Source organism: Megalops cyprinoides, chromosome 19 (genome assembly GCF_013368585.1).
Source record: "Megalops cyprinoides isolate fMegCyp1 chromosome 19, fMegCyp1.pri, whole genome shotgun sequence".
NCBI lineage: Eukaryota > Metazoa > Chordata > Actinopteri > Elopiformes > Megalopidae > Megalops > Megalops cyprinoides.
This window is the reverse complement of record NC_050601.1, coordinates 29,782,250-29,802,341: the sequence shown is the minus strand read 5'-3', so window position 1 is coordinate 29,802,341 and position 20,092 is coordinate 29,782,250. Positions and strand designations below refer to the sequence as shown.

At 48.1% G+C, this 20,092-nt stretch overlaps 2 protein-coding genes across 2 annotated transcripts in view; both read left to right on the top strand.

The window, feature by feature from the left end:
• The first annotated feature begins 512 nt into the window (after nucleotides 1-512).
• On the top strand, nucleotides 513-19,593 carry LOC118794025 (septin-9-like). Its single transcript, XM_036552154.1, has 3 exons — nucleotides 513-653; nucleotides 19,123-19,487; nucleotides 19,573-19,593. Exons 1-3 carry the CDS (start codon nucleotides 599-601, stop codon nucleotides 19,591-19,593), a joined length of 441 nt encoding a protein of 146 aa, XP_036408047.1. The 5' UTR covers nucleotides 513-598.
• LOC118794645 (septin-9-like) overlaps nucleotides 19,499-20,092 on the top strand; it is a 75,519-nt gene continuing 74,925 nt past the window's right edge. The window contains exon 1 of the mRNA XM_036552897.1: nucleotides 19,499-19,731. Coding sequence (XP_036408790.1) covers nucleotides 19,647-19,731 — 85 coding nt within the window. The 5' untranslated portion in view covers nucleotides 19,499-19,646. The remainder of the gene's footprint in view (nucleotides 19,732-20,092) is intronic.

Genomic DNA, 20,092 nt, shown 5'->3' with positions numbered 1-20,092 from the left:
AACGCTGAATAGACAGTTTCTGAACTGAAGGTCTTCTCACTGATAGGCCCTCACTGTTTGGATGTCTGGCCTTCTCCAGTCCTGTGCTCTTTCTAGAAGATAGTTAAACACCCGGAGTGTGCATGAGAGAGAGAGAGAGAGAGATATTCATGTCTTTATATGTGTGTGTATGAGTGTGTGAGTGAAAAGGACATTCATTTTGTGTGTGTGTTTGCATGTACAGTAATGTTTGTTCACTAGTGGACAGTAGGTGTGATAGTCTTTCACATTGAGTAAAGTGGAAGTATTCACAGTGAAACCAACCTGGTGAGAAAACACTGACAGAGACAGAGAGGGAGGGATGGAAGGAGAGAGAGAAGTTTAGAAATGGGGAAGGGGGTGGTGGTTGTCATCGGCCCATTATTCTGAACCCTGCAGGGCTCTAGGAAAATGGGAGCTGGTCCTTTAAGAAAAGCGTGGGCTCGGATCGGTGAGCCGTAGCTGCTGCCCTCTTTTCACATGGACTCCTAATTTGGGATTTGTTTAAAACCCGGAGAGCCTCTCTACAGTGCTGCCTCTGTCAGGACGGGATTTCACTATTCTGACACAAATTCCCAAAATGTCTGATGCAGCTGTCAATGCACAGTTGGAAGGAATCATATCAGACTTCGAAGGTCAGTCCATTCTTGTTTCCTTATGCTCTGTGTGCCACTGCTGTGCTCTGCTCCTTCATTTTCAGGGTCAGTAAGGCTGCAAAGCTAAAATATGTGGCAGTGGGGTGAAGAGGAGACAGTGTTGATGATTTGGAGTCTCTGTTGCGCAGCTAACCGGGGCTGGATAGCTGTGTGCGTAGTCTGCTGTGAGCTCTCGCTGAGTGTTTGTGTGAGCTTTCGCTGAGTGGTTTTTGCTGTTTGAAGCGGCTGCTGCCTGTTGGTAGCTGGTAGGTCTCATGTGGGGGGGGGGTAAAATACGAGGAGTCCTGACAAACCGAGGGCTTCGCTGACTAAGTCTGCAGGATGGGGCCCCTCTGCCCTCCGCTGTCACCTCACTGCCTCTCCACTGCCTTCTCTCTTTTTCATCCCTGCGGTGCTGGAGTTGGTCTCCTCTGTCACCTCCAGCTGAAAGGGGCCACTCAGACACCTTGCTCTCCCCCTTGTTGGCTCCCATTTTCACAAAAACTGATTTCACCCAGAAACAGTTTGACATTTGTGGAGGGTCTCCTCTGTCAGCTCCAGTCAGTCTGCAGTATGGTTTCCACCCCTGGCAGGACTGTGGAGATGTTGGGTCAGCACAACAGGCTGAGGCATGGAGCACAAAGCTGGGTTTATGCATGTTATCGTTGTTTTCCTGCATTCCTGCACGGCTGCTCCCCAGACCTGTTAGAATTACTGCCCCCCCCCCCCCCCAAGAGCAGAGAGCTGTCTCCTGTCAAAGGGCTGCGGTGCCCAGGGGAGTCCAGTGGTGTCTGGTGGAGTCCATCAGAGTGTGGGTCTTGGATGAACAGGGGCATTTGGGCTGGGAGAGGGAATTCCCCAGAGAGGGCAAATTTTGTGGGTAAAATGTGAAAATGCTGGGGACCAGAACAGAACTCGAGTTGCAGCGTGTGGTCATGGCTCTGCTGCTCTGGAACCCCTCTGTGAATGGGCCTGTGGGGGGTGTGTATGTGTATTTGTGTGTGTGTGTGTATGTGAATGTGTATGTGTGTGATTGTGTATGTACGTGTGAGTGTGTGTGTGTGTGTGTGCGAGTGTTTGTTTGTGTGCGTGTGAGCAAGTGTGCAGGTATGTGCAAGTGTGTATATGTGAGTGTGTGTGAGTATGTATGTTTGGCCCCTTGATCTACCATGTGACCACACTGCTGCAATATGGCATCACCTTAAATGAAGTGTGTTGAACACAGTGTCCACTGCAGAGCCATGGGAGCAGTAATGTTGGAGCATATAGAGAGGTTTTGCAGGAGAATTTGGGCAGACTCACTCCTGGAAGCTTTTATGTGCAGCTAAATGAGACCTTCCAATTGAGGGGTGTTCAGGGAAAAATGTGATATCCCACACTTTCCGTTTTTAGCAGGCTGCATTTTGGAACTGCTGTTTTAGAAGCAGTGCATTCCATGACCAACTGGCAGAGGACCAGACTTATTGGGCCTGTGTCAGCTAATGAGCTACCTTTTACCAAAAGATCTGCAGCACTGCAGTAAAGTCGTGGTAAAGGTACCACCCTGCATTTGAAGCATGCTGCATGTGCAGTAAAATGTTTCCCTGAGATCAGCAGAGTATGGGAAAATACTGCATTATGCACATCAGATTGACATGCTCACTCTTTTCAGCACACAGTCACTATGTGGCAGTAGCTATTGACAGCACAGTTTTGATACACAGAAAATGTGTGTTTGCTCTAGATAATATGTTTAATTAGTACAGGTATGGGTACTGAAGAATGTGCAGATAAGTTTAATGCACAGCCAGGGTGTTTCTCTCAACGAGCTGTTAATTGAACGGTAATCTGGTTTTGATACCACTCAGTAAGTATCTATTGTAAGGTCAGTAAGGTGTGTTTTTTTCTGTCTATGGACTAGAGCTGGGGAAAATAATAGTTTTTACGATGCATCGCGATGCGAAAGTGAAAGATTCTGCATCTATGCAGAAAAAGAAAATAATCGATTCTTAAAAACTGTAATTAACCCTTTCGCGCGTACGGTCACATTGGTGTGATTAGCCGTCTGGCACGTATGCTAAAACCGGACTAGTTCTAAGAACTAGGGTTGGCCGATGGCTGACAGACATCACGATGTTGAGCCCGCTGGGCGCATCCTGCAACACACACACACACACTATAATTCCAGTGCATCTGCTATAACGTAAAAGTATATATTTATTACTTATTTGCGGGGATTTCCCCGGGGATCAACTTGAACCGTAGAACTGATGAATATGTATTTCAAGGAGTGTCAGCCAGAGAGCGCAAAAAAGCTCCTTGCCCCTGATTTAAAGGAAAAACAGCTTATTTAATCACACTATACCGCCCAGTGAAAGCATGTTTTAATTTAGGCGCACACATAAAAAATATTTTTAAATCTACCTGGTTTGCAAATACCTCAGTAAATCAGGGGGCGAGTCTTTATTTCTATCGCAAAACCGAGGATTAAACTAATAATTCCTAATATAATAATATATAAGTTATATTGTTATAAACCTTTTTCACCATGTCTCGCCCTGCACATATAACTATATTTCATGTTTAGGAAAAATATAATCAATGAATTATTAATATTGTAATGACTAGAGGAAACTCTTGCTGATTTTTAGCGTTATTAAGCTTCTCATAGTTTTCAGTTAGCATTTGCTATATATTTTTTTATTTCCTCAAAGCTAAAATTAGCTAGAATTTTTCCAATCTAGTGTTCTAATTGCACAGGTTTTAGCATACGCGTTAAACGGCAAACCACACCGGTGTGAACGTACGCGCGAAAAGGTTGGAAAAAAACTTGTCTTTTAAACAGTGGATTTTCTTTAACCTTAAATATAATTCAACTGAAAAACAAATAACCGTAATCGCTAATTTACAACCGCTATTTTTGAAAACAGCTGTTAAACGAGACAATCGAGAATCTTTTTGTAATCGAATCGCTACCCTTTGAATCGTAATCGAATCGAATCGTGAGACCAGTAAAGATTCTCACTTCTACTATGGACACAAAGTAAAGATGCCTCTCAGAGTAATTTCTGTTCACGTGAATGTCATTTGTATAATGGTCAGGTATACAACTTTATTGATTGAGGTTAATTTTTTTTTTTCAATAGAATTTAGGGCACAGTTGGCACAAAATTGGCACAGTTGTTGTTTTGTGTTGGGAACTTGGGACTTGCACACTTAGTGTCAGTTTAGTGCTATATCCTGTAGATCCATATAGCTGGATAGGCTGGATGAGTCTGCTGGTTATACCAGAGGTGGAAAACCCCGGCTTCAGAAAGTAAAAGCCCTGCCACGTATTTGTTCCACCCATGCACTACACCAGCTGAATTTAATTAGCACAACTCTTAAGCCAGGTAGATGAGCTAATCAGTGAAATCACCTTGTTTAGTGAATGGCTAGAACTAATACATGGTAGGACTTTTACTTTCTGAAGCTGGGGTTTTCCACCTCTGGGTTATACTGTAGATTCATACAACTGTAAATCCCTAGACTGCTTCAGAACAATACAGTCCATTGGAGTTAGATTTATTAGAACATATTTGGAAGTTTAGTACCTTTATGGATTAGAATGAATACTGGAATACAGTTTTATATCAGTTAGGACTGTATACTGTCTTTAAGCCTGAAAAGAGAATAACTCAACATTCTGTGAGTGGATCCTGAGAACAGCAGGAAAGCTGTTACAATTGCACTTTTACAATGCTCTTTTGCAAAATACAGAGCTATCAGAACAGTAGTGGTGCTCAGATTAAATTGCCTCTTCATACAGCACGTGGACCAGAGCTTTTCTCAGATCAGCTTCCCCTGCTAACGTGTGTCCAGTTGGTGCTTCAGTGCACTGTTCATAAGGCCTGGCTGCTATACTGTGTACAGTCACAGATAGGGTCATGTGATGTTTGTCACGACTTTCTTGTGAGTGATGTGATTTTAAAGACAAAGAATCAATGTTGTGGAGAGTAAACCAGATCATTTTAGATGTTCTAGATGTTCCTCTGCAAAGATGGCCTATTTTCAACTGGCTCAGAGAGAAAGGGAGAGAAAGGGAAAGCACGAAAGGGAGAGGATGAGAGAGTGAGAGAGAGGAAAAGGAAGAATGGGACAGAGCAAAAAGGAGAGAAAGTTAAAGCTGAGAGAAAGATTCTTTCATACATTTTGGTCTGAATCAAACCAACCATGGTGGGAGCCAGTGGTGTCGTTAGGTCCGATCATTCAAAGGGAGGTGTTTATAGGAAAACAACAGACAGTGTGTAACAGAGTGGAACTTGACTTGCAGCGTCCGAAGGTGTGATAATATTTATTTATTATAAAGTACATAACCTCCCCAGCCTACCGATGCTGACAAGCACCAGGCAAACTTGACTTAGCCTCTGATCTTTTCAATAGCTAGAAACGCCCCTGATGGAAGCTGTGCCTTTTTGCCTATTTCACAGTTTACACAAATATTCTGAAGAATTGGTGATTAATCACACACACACACACACACACACACACACACACACACACACACACACACGCACTCACACGCACGCTCTGATGCTGATGGAGTTTCCTCACAGCGCTTTACAGCTGACTGAAGACAATGCCATATTTGGGCAGTACTTCCTAGTGAGGTTTAACCCTTTCAATTTGTATTGAAGATATGCACACTATTTGACTTGCAGGCCACATGCTCACAATCACATGCAGCTGCCGGTAATAAGCATTCCCAACAATATCTCATAGGGTGCAAGCACAGTCATTTCTCATCATTATAACAGCTTTTATGGGTTATTTCCGTTTGCTTAAAATGTGTAACTGGTTTAAGGTGCCAACTCCAGTGCTGCTTCAGGCAATCAGCTTTCTTTTGCTCTCTCACTGGTTTCTCTCTAGTGGAGAGGGAGGGAACGTTTTCACTGTGTCTCTAGAGGTGGCCTGCTGCCAGAGCAGAGCAGCATGCTCTGGAGGGTTTGGGCTTATGCTGGGGTCCTGGTGGATCAGACTGCAGTTGGCCTGCAAGTGTGAAAGCCATCTCTTCCAAGGCCATTCTGTAACTGACACCAGTCATTCAGTTTATATTCATTTATGATTTTTCCCACATTTATGTTTAAACAAGTAATGTAGCTTTAAGGCATATAGCAGAACTCAATAGGTAGGAACTGTTGTTGTGAGGCACAATTATTAGGTTTATAAGGTTTTCGCCCACGTGAATTATACGTTTTCAAAAGTTTATGTTAATATGCAATTCAAAGAGTATAATGTACCACGTTATGGTTAAGAAGTTAGAAGACTTACCGTTCTCCCTTTTGTAATAAGCGGCCAATGAGGTATGTTTCGCGATTTATGTCTTTTGCGATTTATTAGCACAAATACTAATTAGTGGGATGGTAAATGCAAATTGAATTACTGTTGATGCTAGATAGCTGAATGAGGCAAATGTGTGAATGTATTAGCCACATATTTAACATGTCATTGTTTGATACATTGATTATGTTGTATTATTTCAGCTGAGAATTATTTTTGTCATGTAAATGCTGTTAAGTTAAAGTGAATTGATCGCATTTAAGTTGTGTAAGGAAGTACAATGAGAGTTTATTGTTTGCATTTTATTTTTCATGTATTTTATTTCCCATATCTTTATTTTGTAGTTCTCACGGCATAGTGAGTTGGATGTTGATTGTTACAGTGAGCCTTTCAATAAACAGCCAGTCAACTAAGAACGCTTTTGCTCATGAAATTACTGGAGGGAGCTACACATTCTCTGAAAAATAATATCAATGCCATTTTAAGTCAAGTGGGACAATGGGAGGAGGATGTAGAAGTGTTATTTACTGTGGGATGCAGGCATTCTTCTTCTTTAATCCCTGTGGAAGCTACGCTGTTCGTTGGTTTGTCTGGTTCCTGGGAAATTCTGGCATGCCCTGCAGAGCAAGTGCTGGGTAAATGCTGTAGAGACCCACGCTGGCAGTCATGACTGCAGGGCATGCAGCCGTGTGTGTGGCAGGTGGAGGGACTCAAAGCGTAATTGTATAACCTTGAAAATGCTGGCGCTCTAAGCATAGCCCAACCATGGGCCGAGCAGACAGGGAGCATGGTCAGAGCACATGCAGAGAAACACGCTTCTCATTCACGGCTCTGCATCATTGTCAGCAGCCAGTGGGGCTGCTCACTTTTGCCAGGAACAGAAAGGCTACTGTGAGAGGGTGTGAAGAATCTGGTCTGGTCTCCATGAAACATGTCTGGATGACGATGGCGGGTTTGTAACCCAGATGCCTGATGGTGAAACCTTGGTGTAACTGAGCCTCCAAACAAGGATTTGGGATGTCTTTCCAGACACGATCAACAAGCCCGTCCCATCCACAAGTACAAAAATCCTGCTGGCCGCTTCCATCCTTACCTGAAGAGTTAACCCCATGGTGGCTAAGTCCCTGTATCAGACCCCAAAGATGAGTACCCTGTGTTTTCATCTACAGTACTGTATGGAGATGCATATCTACTGGAGTGTGGTAAACCAGGGTTTTCTTGGTGGAGCTGTGGTCTCTGTGTGCTTCCCCTCACCTTTGTGAAATTATCAGCCATTCAGAGTAAGAAAGCCTGGTGCATCTGTGCTTGTGCTTGTAGGTGTATGTACAATGCAATATTTACATCAGCACTTAGGAGCTGCTCTCCATGCACAGACCATGTGACTTTCAGCTGATCACTGGGTACCTCCTGCAGGCAACCTTTTCCTCTTGAAGGGCATGAGCAGCTCATTCTAACACTGTCTGCATTACTGACAGTCTTTCAGGTCACACATGGCTGCTCATCTCTCGCTTTTCTTGATAAAAGCTCTCAGATGAATGTCTAGTGATGAAGGAAGGTCGTCAGGTCACAGGTGAGATGTTTGAAGTGATAGGCTCATTAGGCTGTTAGAAGAAGCTAAAGATCTGGCGCCTGCCCTTGATGGCACAGAAAGTCGCAACATAGCGGAAAACCGTAGTGATCTGCTGCTGGTTCATAATTACTCTGATGGAGATAGGAAGTTGACAATTTTAAAATCTGAACCATAGATGTAGTGGGTAGATTGTCACATAGCATCAGAAGAAGCAAGCACAGGGTCCCTGGGCAGCTCTGTTGGTAAAGGCTCTCTCAGAGGCTGGACCCTGTGCTCCTGACATAGCAAGTTTGAGTCCGGGCTGTGCCCTCAGTCAACACTGACTGGGAGTCTGCAAATGATTGGCCTCCTTCAGTTTCAGTAGGGCTGGTTATACCAGTCAGTGTTCCTTATCATATTGCTTGTCAGGATCCCCTGGTGACTCTTCAATTGCCCGAAAAATTTTGCTATGTTGTTGACAGCAAAAGATACGCCCTTCCTCCAATGAGGGTTGGGACTCCATGTGATGCACTGTGGGAGTTGTAATGTGAAAAATCGCAGCTGTGCTTCTAATACACGCATGTGTATTGGAAGATTGCACTTGTCCTAGTGCCTCAGGGTATAATGATGGCACAAGCTCAATGGTTATCAAGGGTGGAAATAGGAGAAAATAAAAAGAAGTGAAAAAAGAGTAGACACAGATACACTGTAGGAACAGCACATGCTGTGTTAGTGCTCCCATTTTTTAACAAGCAGTAGAGGTTGCTTCAAGAAGAAGGTGCTTCAACCTGAAAATGAAAGAGAGGAAAAATATCTGTTTGGACACATCAAACCTTCATGCATCCCATACCTTTCAGCTGCATAATGACCGGTGAAGAGATTTGTGCTTTTGCCAAACCCTAACACATCTTCTGGGGGTCCAATTTCAAACACTTTCTGCCATTTTCCAGGAAGTGTAGCATTCAGTCCGAGCTGCTGTTCCATACACCTGTCAAATGCTCATTGTAAGGTGGACCTCTGTCAGCTATCGGCCATGACAGCTTTTAAGAGAACAGATATCGAACAGAAGAGAACAGAATCGCCATTGCAGTGCTTGACTCTTTTCCAGTGCATTCTGAGGTTGTTCTTCTTGGCCACACTCCTGCTCTGTGAAAGAAAACCCATGTGTTCTGCTCATCTCGCTGTTTGATGCTCTTTTGTGGGAGGGGGAAGCACTTTCTCCCTGGGGTTTCCTGTCCCCACCTGATGGCAGATCCAAATCTTTCTTTCTTATCCCAGAGGAAACTTTAATCCTCAGCTGTCACAGTTGTCTAGTGTGGGCCTTCTCCACTTCACTGGCTGCCCAGCCGTACTGACCAGGGTGTTAAAGCGCCCCATAATCTTGGGCGTCAGCCTCCCAGAGCGTGGATGGAACAGCTGAAATGTCAGGGGGTGGAGTTCAGACTTGCCATTTGGCATGAGTTGCAGTTTCCTAGCAGCCTCTGCTCTGCTGCTGAGGGCAGGGCAGTCCTCATGGCTTACTCTTCACATGCCTGTGGTGAACCTCCACTTCCTGTTCCTGTGTGAAAATCTACTTCCTCTTTCTGTGCTCAAACCTGCATTATTGACTTTAAAGAGTACAGAGCAGGGCAGTGATCAGGGAATCACATGACAGGACTTATTTGGAAATTATATCAGAGACACAACTAGAGATACAGCAATGTGTATATTAAATAAATACAACAGAAAAAAACAGACTTCAGACCCTCCCCACACAACAAGCCTGGGGCAGAAACTGTTCTGTGAAATAGCAGGAGTGAAACAGTGTCTGTGGGGGGGCTGACTGAGGGCCTCCCCCTGGGAATGTCTACTTGGGCTTGGATAAGAGGTACTTTCCTCTGGGAGAGCAGGCAAATAAGGCCAATCAGCAGTGACATGGAACACATGCTGCACGCTGCAAACCCCTCCACAAATACAGAAACCAGTGGGAGTGGAGCTCTCAGCTGGCAGGCCTGCCCTGCAGTCTGAGCTCTGGTGTGCACAACATGACAGAAATGTATCCGGCATCGTGACCAAAAAGACATTTCATGGAGCTTAGATATGGAAGCAGGATGAAGGCCTTCAAAACTGCTGGATGAAAAGCTGGTGGCTCTGACTCTGACTTAGTGACAATGCATGGTTTGTGGCAGGAAAACAGGGAGGAATGTCTATCCCTTCTTTGTATGTAATTCACTGTATGTAATACAATACATGTTTTGTAGAGTACATTGTTAATATGACAGTACGTGCATAAAATTGCATTAATGAAAGTGGAAATACTTTCAGTATTTTATAATGTCTGCCCCCTAGTCACTGTAATCAGTCTGCTCAAATTTCAAGACAGTATTTTTGGATTATTTAAAAAAAAAATTTAATTAATTTTATTTATTAATATATTTATTTATTATTTTCCTGAAATTGAAAGGGGTAGTTCTGTTTTAAAGTGTGTTGGTATTCTAGTAGGGGAGTGTTTGCGCCTCTAAAAAGAGATCATCTTTGCTTTTCACAGAAGCTAGTAACCTTTTCAGTAGCAAAACTTTAAAAATTTCACTACCACACTGTGACTGTGTGGCTTGTGCCTTACCCACTCTTTCAATGCATGAGATTGTATTTTAAAATGTAGACAGTGTAATGAAACAGACTGGGATCCAAGTGCAGTCAAGGTTTTTAATCACTAAGGCTAAAACGTAGTCAGGGACAAAACAGGTTGGCAACAGGAAGAAGCAGTACAAAACCAGATCCAAAAAACACAGGCGAGGGGTCAAAACACAGGAATCACACAACAGAATAGCACAGAGAGATGGCTTGGTAAAGTTGCAGGAACAATACCTCACAATAAGGCAACTGAAACTGAATCCTTATGTAGCCATGGCTTGATAGAGGATGAGTCACAGGTGCGCTTGATGAGTAGGTGTGGTTGAGCCGGGTTGAACTGGGCGTGGCTGAGCGGGTTGGCCTGGGCGTGGCAGAGCGGGTTGAACTGGGTGTGGCTGAGCTGGCTGATTGGGCAGGTGTGACGGACAAAAATATTATTCAAATATTACAACATATCTAGATCATGGTCGTTTGTGTATTTGTTTTTTTCCCCCCAATGTATTTTATTTTCATTCCGCTTGTGTGCTTTGCGTTGTTTTACGTTTTCCCCAGGTCTGTCTCTTCCCCAAGGTGTGTCCTTCGTTTGGTGTCTCCTCCTCTCACCCATGATTGAAGCCTTTCCCCATTTCCTGGTCAGCCCTCTCCCTTCAAAGAGGCTCCGTCCACGCAAGACCATTGTCGCTCCCCGATGTTCGCTGTCTGTATTCATTCTGTCGGTATTCGCTTCTGTATATGTAGCTATTATTTGTACTTCGTAGTTTGTAAGGTCTAAGGTCCTTGTTCGTATGTAACTGTGAGTATTTTTTTTTTGGTTTTCCATAACACTGTTATTGGGTGTGGGAAGTAGGGAGTCAGTGCTATTTTCTTTTCAATATCTTTTTTTCACACTGGTTTTGTTAGTAAGGGAGAAAGGGAAGTTTTGTTGTATTTTTGTTTGGTATTTCTTTTGTGTTAGGTCAATTAGTTTCCCCCCTTGTTAGTTAGAGTGTCTTTTGTTTATTATTTCGGCTTTATCAACTCCTGAGTTTGTGTTCCTCGTCACCCCCTCTTACTATGTTTCTGTTAATAAATTCTTGTTACATTTGCCGTATTACAACTTTGGTCTCCCCTTTTATCCCTGTTATGATCTCACCCTAGACTGGGCCATAACAGATTGGGGGTTCGTCCACTTTTTCCTTCATCCACTTTTTTTTCCCGCGCTTGTTCTTGTGGTGGGGGGGTGTTGGTACTTGTACATTTGTTGGATTGTGGGATAGTTGTTTTGTGGTGATGGCCATAAGATTCGACTTTCACCAGTTTACTCTTTGTCCCTCTTGTAAAACCCAGCTACAGAAATCACAAGGCCCTGTGAAGAGTGTAGGTCTTATTTACACTCTGCCTCCGCTGTTGAGCTAGGGATTGTGAGAATCCCTTTACACACTGTTTATCTACAGTCAGATGTGTTGGGGTTTGTGAAAGTCACCGTTTGTCCCAAATTGCTGGTTAAAGGAGTTACCTTCATCCTTGGTAACGATTTAACGGGAGGAAACATGTTTTCCCTGCCTGAAATCACTGGTGACCCTGAAGTAAATGTCTGCACAGATGAGTTAGTGCATGAGTTTCCCTCTATATTTAAAGCATGTGTGGTCACGCATGCTCAAGCTCGTAAATTCGAAGATGTGGTGGATCTCTCTGACAATTTTCTGTGTGAGGATGACTCTACACGTGTCTAAATGTACTACGGTTCCTCCTGTACCTAATGATGTGTCTGAGATTAAGTCTCCTGTTACAGATGACGCTGAACTTCCTTTCAGAAGAGTGCAACTTGCTGCTGCCCAGCGAGCTGATGCATCTTTGTCCAATGTTTCTCCACGGCAGTAAACAAGGCGGACTTGTCACAACATCCCGTAGCTTATTTTTTAGATGGTGATGTACTTATACACAAATGGACACCTCCTATCTCTGCACATGAGTGGAATTCTGTGTTTCACATAGCTGTTACAAGGTCCTCCAGAAGTCACGTTCTGGCGGTAGCTCACGATCACTATCTGGGCACCTTGGAGTCAAGAAGACATATCGTTGCATTTTGAAACATTTCTTTTGGCCAGCTCTGAAATCTGATGTTACTAAATATTGCCGTTCCTGTCACTTCTGTCAAATTTCGGGAAAGCCCAACCAGGTCATTCCCCCTGCTCCACTAAGGCCAATTCCTGTGATGGTTGAACCTTTTGAGAGAATTATTATTGATTGTGTTGGACCACTGCCAAGAACTAACTCTTTGTGTAACCATGTAAGTGTTTTACTTATGTCCTGCTACAGTTTTACTTTGCTTTTTTGTGTAATTACAATGGGTAATTTATTCACTTTCTAAGGAATTCTTATGAATACAGCTTCAAGTTTCTGCAATATTGCAAATGTGTTGCAATAAGCAGGGCACAACTAAATGGTTTGAGTAATGTAGCTGCTGTTGGTCAGGGCTGGTTCACCATTAGATTTCTGTAGTGTAAATGTACATATTGTATATTACTGTGAATGTGTGAGTGTGTGTGTTAGGATGTTGGTATTGTAAGGTACTCATCTTCATAATCAAATGTTATATTGATGCTGTACAATGGTTATGTCTCTTTGTGTATCATTCTTATTTGCTATATTTGCATTCAGCAGCAGATGTGGAAATGCATGTAAAATGTGTTTGGTTTCCTGTGTTTGATGGGATATGAAGGAACTAACTGGTGGGTCTGTTCATATTGTATTATTTTGCTTTGGATCTAGAAGGTAAAAATGGAAGGAGACAGCAGTGCATGCTCTATTGAAACTGCCAGTTTCATTATAACCCCTGTCTTTCTGCTAGGAGTGTCCCAAATGAGTCATCCCAGTATGATTTTACAGGATTCAGAGATACCAAAAGACAGGAAGGTGTTAAATATGAGCTTACTCTTAATCCATATCACAGCTCTTGTTTTGGGAGAGGTCCTGCTGTGGATTCAGCCTTCTTTGCTAAATGAAGTTTCCAGTTCCATGCAAATTTGTTTACCTGACTCGTTTTTTGTCCTTCTGATGAGTTTGATTTCTTGTTTTTGTACTCTCTCTCTCACTCTAAGGTTTAGGCTATATGTATCAATCTTTGTGTACAACTTGCCTTAGGAACATAGGGTATGCAGAATCCCACGATTTGTGTATGGAGGTTTTTCATCAGAGTTATCAAACACCACGGACTGCTGATTGTCTTCATAAACCTGAGCGTAAATCAAATCAGCGTGAGATTATGTGCACATGAACACGCTTAATGTCCATTCCCACAATTGTTCTTATATGGACCGAGACATGCCTGTAAATTAGTCAAATTAGCATATAAAGATCCCAGGTAAATGTGAATGAAATGCAGAGATTGATGTTGAGGATCAGTGGTAGGAGGTAAGAAAAGAAATTATTTGGACACGGAGATAGAGGTGATGGTTGATGAGGTGGAGAGGAGGGAAAAATGTCCTTTTTGGAGGCCAGACTAGCGGCATTTCAAATCGGCGGAAAAATGCGGTGTGGCTCAAAGTGGTGACTGCTATGAATGCAGTTTCACCAGAGGTGCATACAGTGGAGGAGGTGAAGAAGTGTTTTCGATTTACAAAAACAACTTCATCCTCTTTTGGTGCCCATATTGCAATGTGAGTGCAGTCGATTGCACTGATTGCATTAAGAAAACCAGCCATTGCTGCAAAGTGTATTTTGATATTGGCCTGTTCCTCCGCAGTGTAATGAAACATTATATACTTTGAAGTCATCCGGGTGATCCCTTCCCATACTATTGGTGTGATACGGCTCAGAGAGGATTGTGATATTCCCGTCCTGTCCGCAAGCTCTTTTTGGAATCTCCCGGTGGCAAGAAAACCCAAGGTGGTTAGAACTTGGAGATGAACCGGTATTGGGTTCTCTGCGTTTCTCTGAGGAGAAGAGGCTCCAGTTCCTCAAAGAGGCTGAGGAGAATGGCCCTTTGCAATCTAAAGCGACTTATTAGCCATACATCATCATTGGCGAAGAAGTTTGCCTGATCCCTGAACACACGTTCATGCCTGATTAGATTATTCTTGATATCCTCTAAAAGCACTAGCTGTCAGGGCTCCGCCCCCTTAGTCGCGGTGTTTTCGTTTTTTTTCCCCTTACCTGTGTTGTTTCCCCTGTGTTACAGCCCCGCCCCGCTGCCTGCCTGCTCACCTGCATCCCATCGCCTCGTTACCTCTGCCCTATATCTCCCCTGCGTGTCCCTGTCTGATTGCTAGTTCGTTTCAGTGAGTTCTTCCTGTCTCGTCCCCGCTTTAGTTTCCCGACCTTTTCCGCCAGCGGCTGCCTACCCACCGGTTCCGCCAGCGCCTCCCAGCCGGGAGCCTCGGCTGCCACCCCCCGAGTCATACGCAGGGGACCCGGGAACCTGCCGCTCGTTTCTCTCGCAGTGTTCCCTGATATTCGAGCTGCAACCCTCCACGTTCCCCACAGACCGGGCGAGGATCGCCTACGTCATCACCTTGCTGACAGGCCGCGCGAGGGAGTGGGGTACTGCTGTCTGGGACGCCGGCGCTCCCTTCTGCCGCTCATATGCCGATTTCGCTGATGAGATGAGAAGGGTGTTTGACCGTTCCAGGCAGGGCCGCGAGGCAGCAAGAGAGATGCTGCAGATTCGCCAGGGGCGTCGGTTGGTGTCGGATTACGCGATAGACTTCCGCACCCTGGCCGCCACCAGAGGGTGGAACGCGGAGGCCCAATTCGACACCTTCCTCCACGGTCTCGCGGAGCCCATCAAGGACGAGCTGGCCACTCGGGAGCTGCCTGCCAGCTTCGAGGCCTTGGTGGACCTGGCCATCCGCGTGGACCAGCGCCTTTCGCAAAGACGCAGGGAGAGAGCGTCCAGCAGCCTGCCCGGCCCTGTCCGTGAGCAACCCCTCCCGATGGTGGCCAGGAGCCCTGCACCACCATCCCCGGGAACCCCTGAGCTGATGCAGGTCGACCGCACTCGCCTGTCTCCCGCGGAATGCCAACGGAGACTCAGCACCCAGTCCTGCCTATACTGCGGGCAGTCTGGCCATTTTGTGGCGAACTGCCCGGCCAAGGGCCAGCGGTCACCCGCAGCGGGGGGATTGCAGGTGAGTGTAACCCCATTGCGTCATTCTCCTCAGACCCGTCCTCTGTTTTCAGCCACCCTGCTCGTCGGAGGTCAGAGCCACGCTGTCTCCGTCCTGATTGACTCCGGGGCAGCTTTATCGACGCCGACCTGGCAGCCCGGCTGCGCCTGCCCCGCGTCCCTCTGCACTCGCCGTTGGAAGCCCACGCAATCATCGGGGCCCCCCTGGTTCGCGTGACCCACGCCACTCCCCCGGTGAACTTCCTCGTCTCGGGCAACCACCGCGAGGAGATCGTCCTCAACGTCATCCGTTCCCCGCAAGCCGCCGTGGTCTTGGGTCACCCCTGGTTAGCCCGGCACAACCCCCACATCGATTGGGAGGGTAACCGAATCCTGGGCTGGAGCCCCTTTTGCCACTCCCACTGCCTTCGGGATGCCGTTACCCCTGTGTCGCTGATCGCTTCTGCTCCCGAGGACTTCCCGGACCTGTCAGCACTGCCGCCCGAATACATGGACCTGAAGCTGGTGTTCAGCAAGTCCCGCGCCACCTCGTTGCCTCCTCACCGCCCGTATGATTGCGCCATCGATTTGCTGCCCGGCTCGTCCCCCCCTCGGGGGCGTCTGTTTTCTTTGTCGCCACCGGAGACCGAGGCCATGAATAAATACATCCGGGAGTCTCTCGCGGCCGGTCTCATTCGCCCCTCCTCCTCTCCTGCGGGGGCCGGATTCTTCTTCGCTTCATTCGCAACTACGGCACGGTAGCGGCTCCCCACACCGCCCTGACATCGGTCAACAGAGCGTTCACCTGGGCTCCGGCTGCCGAGGAGGCGTTCCGCGACCTGAAGGCTCGGTTCACCTCGGCGCCTGTCCTTACCCAGCCCGATCCCGCTCGTCAGTACGTAGTGGAGGTGGATGCTTCGGACGTGGGAGTGGGGGCGGTCCTGTCTCAGCGCTCGTCCGCTGACAACAAGCTCCACCCCTGCGCCTACTTCTCCCACCGCCTTACGCCCACCGAGCGTAACTACGACATCGGCGACCGGGAACTACTGGCTATCAAACTGGCGCTCGAGGAGTGGAGGCACTGGCTGGAGGGGGCGAGTGCTCCGTTCTTGGTGTGGACTGATCACAAGAATCTCGAGTACGTCCGATCAGCTAAACGCCTGAATCCCCGACAAGCCCGCTGGTCTCTTTTTTTCTCCCGCTTTGACTTCACCCTGTCATACCGACCAGGCTCTAAGAACGGTAAACCCGACACCCTCTCACGCCAGCACGCCCCGGCCGAGGACTCCCAGGAACCCAGCACAGTCCTGCCAGCCCGATGCGTTGTCGCAGCGGCGCTGTGGGACGTCGAGACCGCCGTCCGCACCACCCTCCAGAATGAACCGGGTCCCAGCTCTTGTCCCCCTAACCGCCTCTTTCTTCCCCAGTCTGTCCGTTCTCAGGTCCTGCAGTGGGGGCATTCATCCAGGCTCGCTGGCCACCCTGGAGCCCGGCGCACAGCGGCGTTCATTGGCCAGCGGTTTTGGTGGCCCACTATGACGGAAGATATCCGGAGCTTCACCGCCGCCTGCTCGGTCTGCGCCCAGAGTAAGACCTCCACCCGACCCCCCGCCGGTCTGCTGCAACCCCTGCCTGTTCCCAGACGGCCCTGGTCCCACATCGCCCTGGACTTCGTTACTGGCCTGCCACCATTTGACGGTAACACCGCCATCCTCACCATCGCGGACCGGTTTTCCAAAGCCGTGCACTTCATCCCCTTATCCAAACTGCCCTCCGCCAGGGAGACCGCTCGGCTACTCATTAGCCAGGTATTCCGGCTGCACGGTCTACCCTCCGATGTGGTGTCCGACCGAGGGCCCCAATTCACATCTAACTTTTGGAGGGCATTTTGCAGGTTACTGGGGGCCACCGTCAGTCTGTCCTCTGGTTTTCACCCCCAGTCCAACGGCCAGACCGAGCGGGCCAACCAGCAGCTGGAGACGGTGCTATGGTGCCTGACATCTCGGGAGCCGTCGGCGTGGAGCCAGCACCTCCCCTGGGTGGAATACGCCGTCAACTCCCTTCCCTCTGCTTCCACGGGGCTGTCGCCCTTCCAGTGCTGTGTGGGCTGTCAACCTCCCCTATTCCCGGCCCAGGAGGAGGAGGTGGGGGTCCCCTCGGCAACGGCGTTTGTGCAGCGCTGCCGTCGCACCTGGAGACGCACGCGCACCGCACTGCTCCGCTCCTCGGTTCGGGCTAAGCGGTTTGCTGACCGCCACCGCTCCAAGGCACCCCGCTATCGCCAGGGTCAGCGAGTGTGGCTCTCCACCCGGGACCTTCCCCTCAAGGTGGACTCCCGCAAGCTGGCTCCCCGCTTCATCGGCCCTTTTCCCATCGCCAAAGTGATCAGCCCCACGGCGGTCCGGGTGAAACTCCTGCTCTCTCTTCGCCGTGTCCACCCCACCTTCCACGTCTCCAAGATTAAGCCCGTCGTCCGCAGCCCTCTCTGCCCTGCTCCCCGGGCTCCTCCGCCGCCCCGCCTGATTGACGGAGCGGTGGCTCACACCGTGCACCGCCTGCTTAGGGTTCGGCGTCGGGGGCGCGGTCTGCAATATCTGGTGGACTGGGAGGGTTACGGTCCCGAGGAGAGGAGCTGGGTTCCTGCAAGGGACATCCTGGACCCGGCCCTGATCCGGGACTTCCACCGCCGACACCCTGGCGAACCCGCTGTGACGCCTGGTGGCGTCCGTAGGGGGGGGGGGGGGGGGGGGGGGGGGGGGGGGGTACTGTCAGGGCTCCACCCCCTTAGTCGCGGTGTTTTCGTTTTTTTCCCCTTACCTGTGTTGTTTCCCCTGTGTTACAGCCCCGCCCCGCTGCCTGCCTGCTCACCTGCATCCCATCGCCTCGTTACCTCTGCCCTATATCTCCCCTGCGTGTCCCTGTCTGATTGCTAGTTCGTTTCAGTGAGTTCTTCCTGTCTCGTCCCCGCTTTAGTTTCCCCGAGTCTGATTGCTGTTTGCCGAATCCTGCCTGTCTCCCGACTTCGTCCTTCGCCTGCCGACTTGAACCCGTCCGACACTTTTCGCCCGCCTGGTTACCGACTCTGCCCGCCCCGACTTCCGATCCTGGATCTGCCCCCGGACTGCTTCCCCGTGTTTTTGAACCCTGCCTGTCCCTGTACGACGAACTGCCCGCTGATTACAATTAAACGCTTGGTTCCGTTTACCCGGTGGTCCGCGTTTGTGTCCCGATCCCCGTTCCTGACACTAGCACAGCCGTACTGATTGTGAATGCTTTAAGCTTACACATTGTAAATGAGCCTGTTATATAGGAGTACGCATTAAAAATGTTTGATTACACATGGTGATCTGTGACATTTTAATTTTTTTGACTACAACGCCCAGTTACAATGTTAATATAATAATGCCAAATTGACAGTCAGTTTTGCCATAATGTCCGACATTGTTCACAGTTTACAGTTAAACCAGTATTTCCATGGATGCATGCGCAATAACACTCATCAATGATTGACACAGGACCCGTTTACTTGCATCACTGTTAGTTCCTCTTGGTGTCGCCAATCTGCAAATTACAAATTTTATGTGTATGCCACCTCGAGACCATGCGCGGAGGTACGCATATTTTTCCCGCAAGTATCTTTTCATAAATACCATTTTATGTGAAGAAAAGTGCTCAGCATGCTTTTAGTGCATACACACCATTGATACCCCTTATTCCCTTTTTCAAAAGTATGATAAGACATCCTAAAGTACTATAAGAGTAAAAAATGTCTTCATTTATATTGTATTATACAATTATGGTGAGACGAGTATTGAAACCGTTCCCACAATATTGGGAGTGAGCTTGATATTGATAGAGGTGGTGATTGGTGCTTGTAAGCCTTTTTCAGGTGAGTGATGAGTGACTGATATGTCACCCCGCAGCTCTAAAGAGGTCGTTTGAGGTGGAGGAAGCGGACACATCTGCACATCCCTCCTCCCACGGTCGCCGAACACCCAACCTACGGATGGCCTTCTCCGCCTCAAGCCATCACTTCCAGGAGCCAGGAGCCCGAAATTCTGAGCCCATCCCGAGACCTACAGCAGAGCATTCACCCAAGGCTGGCCTGCGTCGCATGGAGCTGGCAGGGGGACGGATCCCCGAGTCTGTTTCTCGCCGGACAGAGATTTCCATCGACATTTTGTCCAAACAGGTAGACAGCTCCCCCAGTCCTGGCATCTCCCGCTTTGGGCTGAAGAGGCCAGAGGTGCTGAGCCACAGCCGAATTCTCGACTCATCCTTCAGACGGGTGGAGCCTGGCCTGGGACGACAGCAGGAGCAGGCTGCAGCCTCCCGGAGGGCCGAGCCACCACCCTCTTGCTCCAGGGTCCCAGAGCCCCTTCAAAAGAAGGTAGAACCCTCCAGCTTGGTGGAGGTCCCCCTCAGCAAGGCCCTAGAGAACAATGGCATGGCCCCACCCAGCTCTGCCCCCAACCACGCTGAGCAGAAGGAACTGCCCCCAGTGTGTGAGGTCATCACCAGCTGCCCTGACCGTGAGTGATGGTGCCCAGAGTACCTGCGTCCTCTGCACTGCATAACTGCACACATCCCTGCCAGTGTTACAGCCCCCACATCCCTGCCTGTATCACAGTCACCACATCCCTGCCTGTATTACAGTCCCCACATCCTTGCCTGTATTACAGTCAATTCCCTGCATTTATTACAGTCCCCAGATCACTGCTTGTATCACACTCAACAGATCCCTACATGTATTACAGTCCCACATCCCTGCCTGTATTACAGTCAAATCCCTACATGTATTACAGTCCCACATCCCTGCATGAATGACAGTCCCCACCTCCCTGCCTGTGTCACAGTCTGAACATACCTGCCTATATTACAGTCACATCCCTG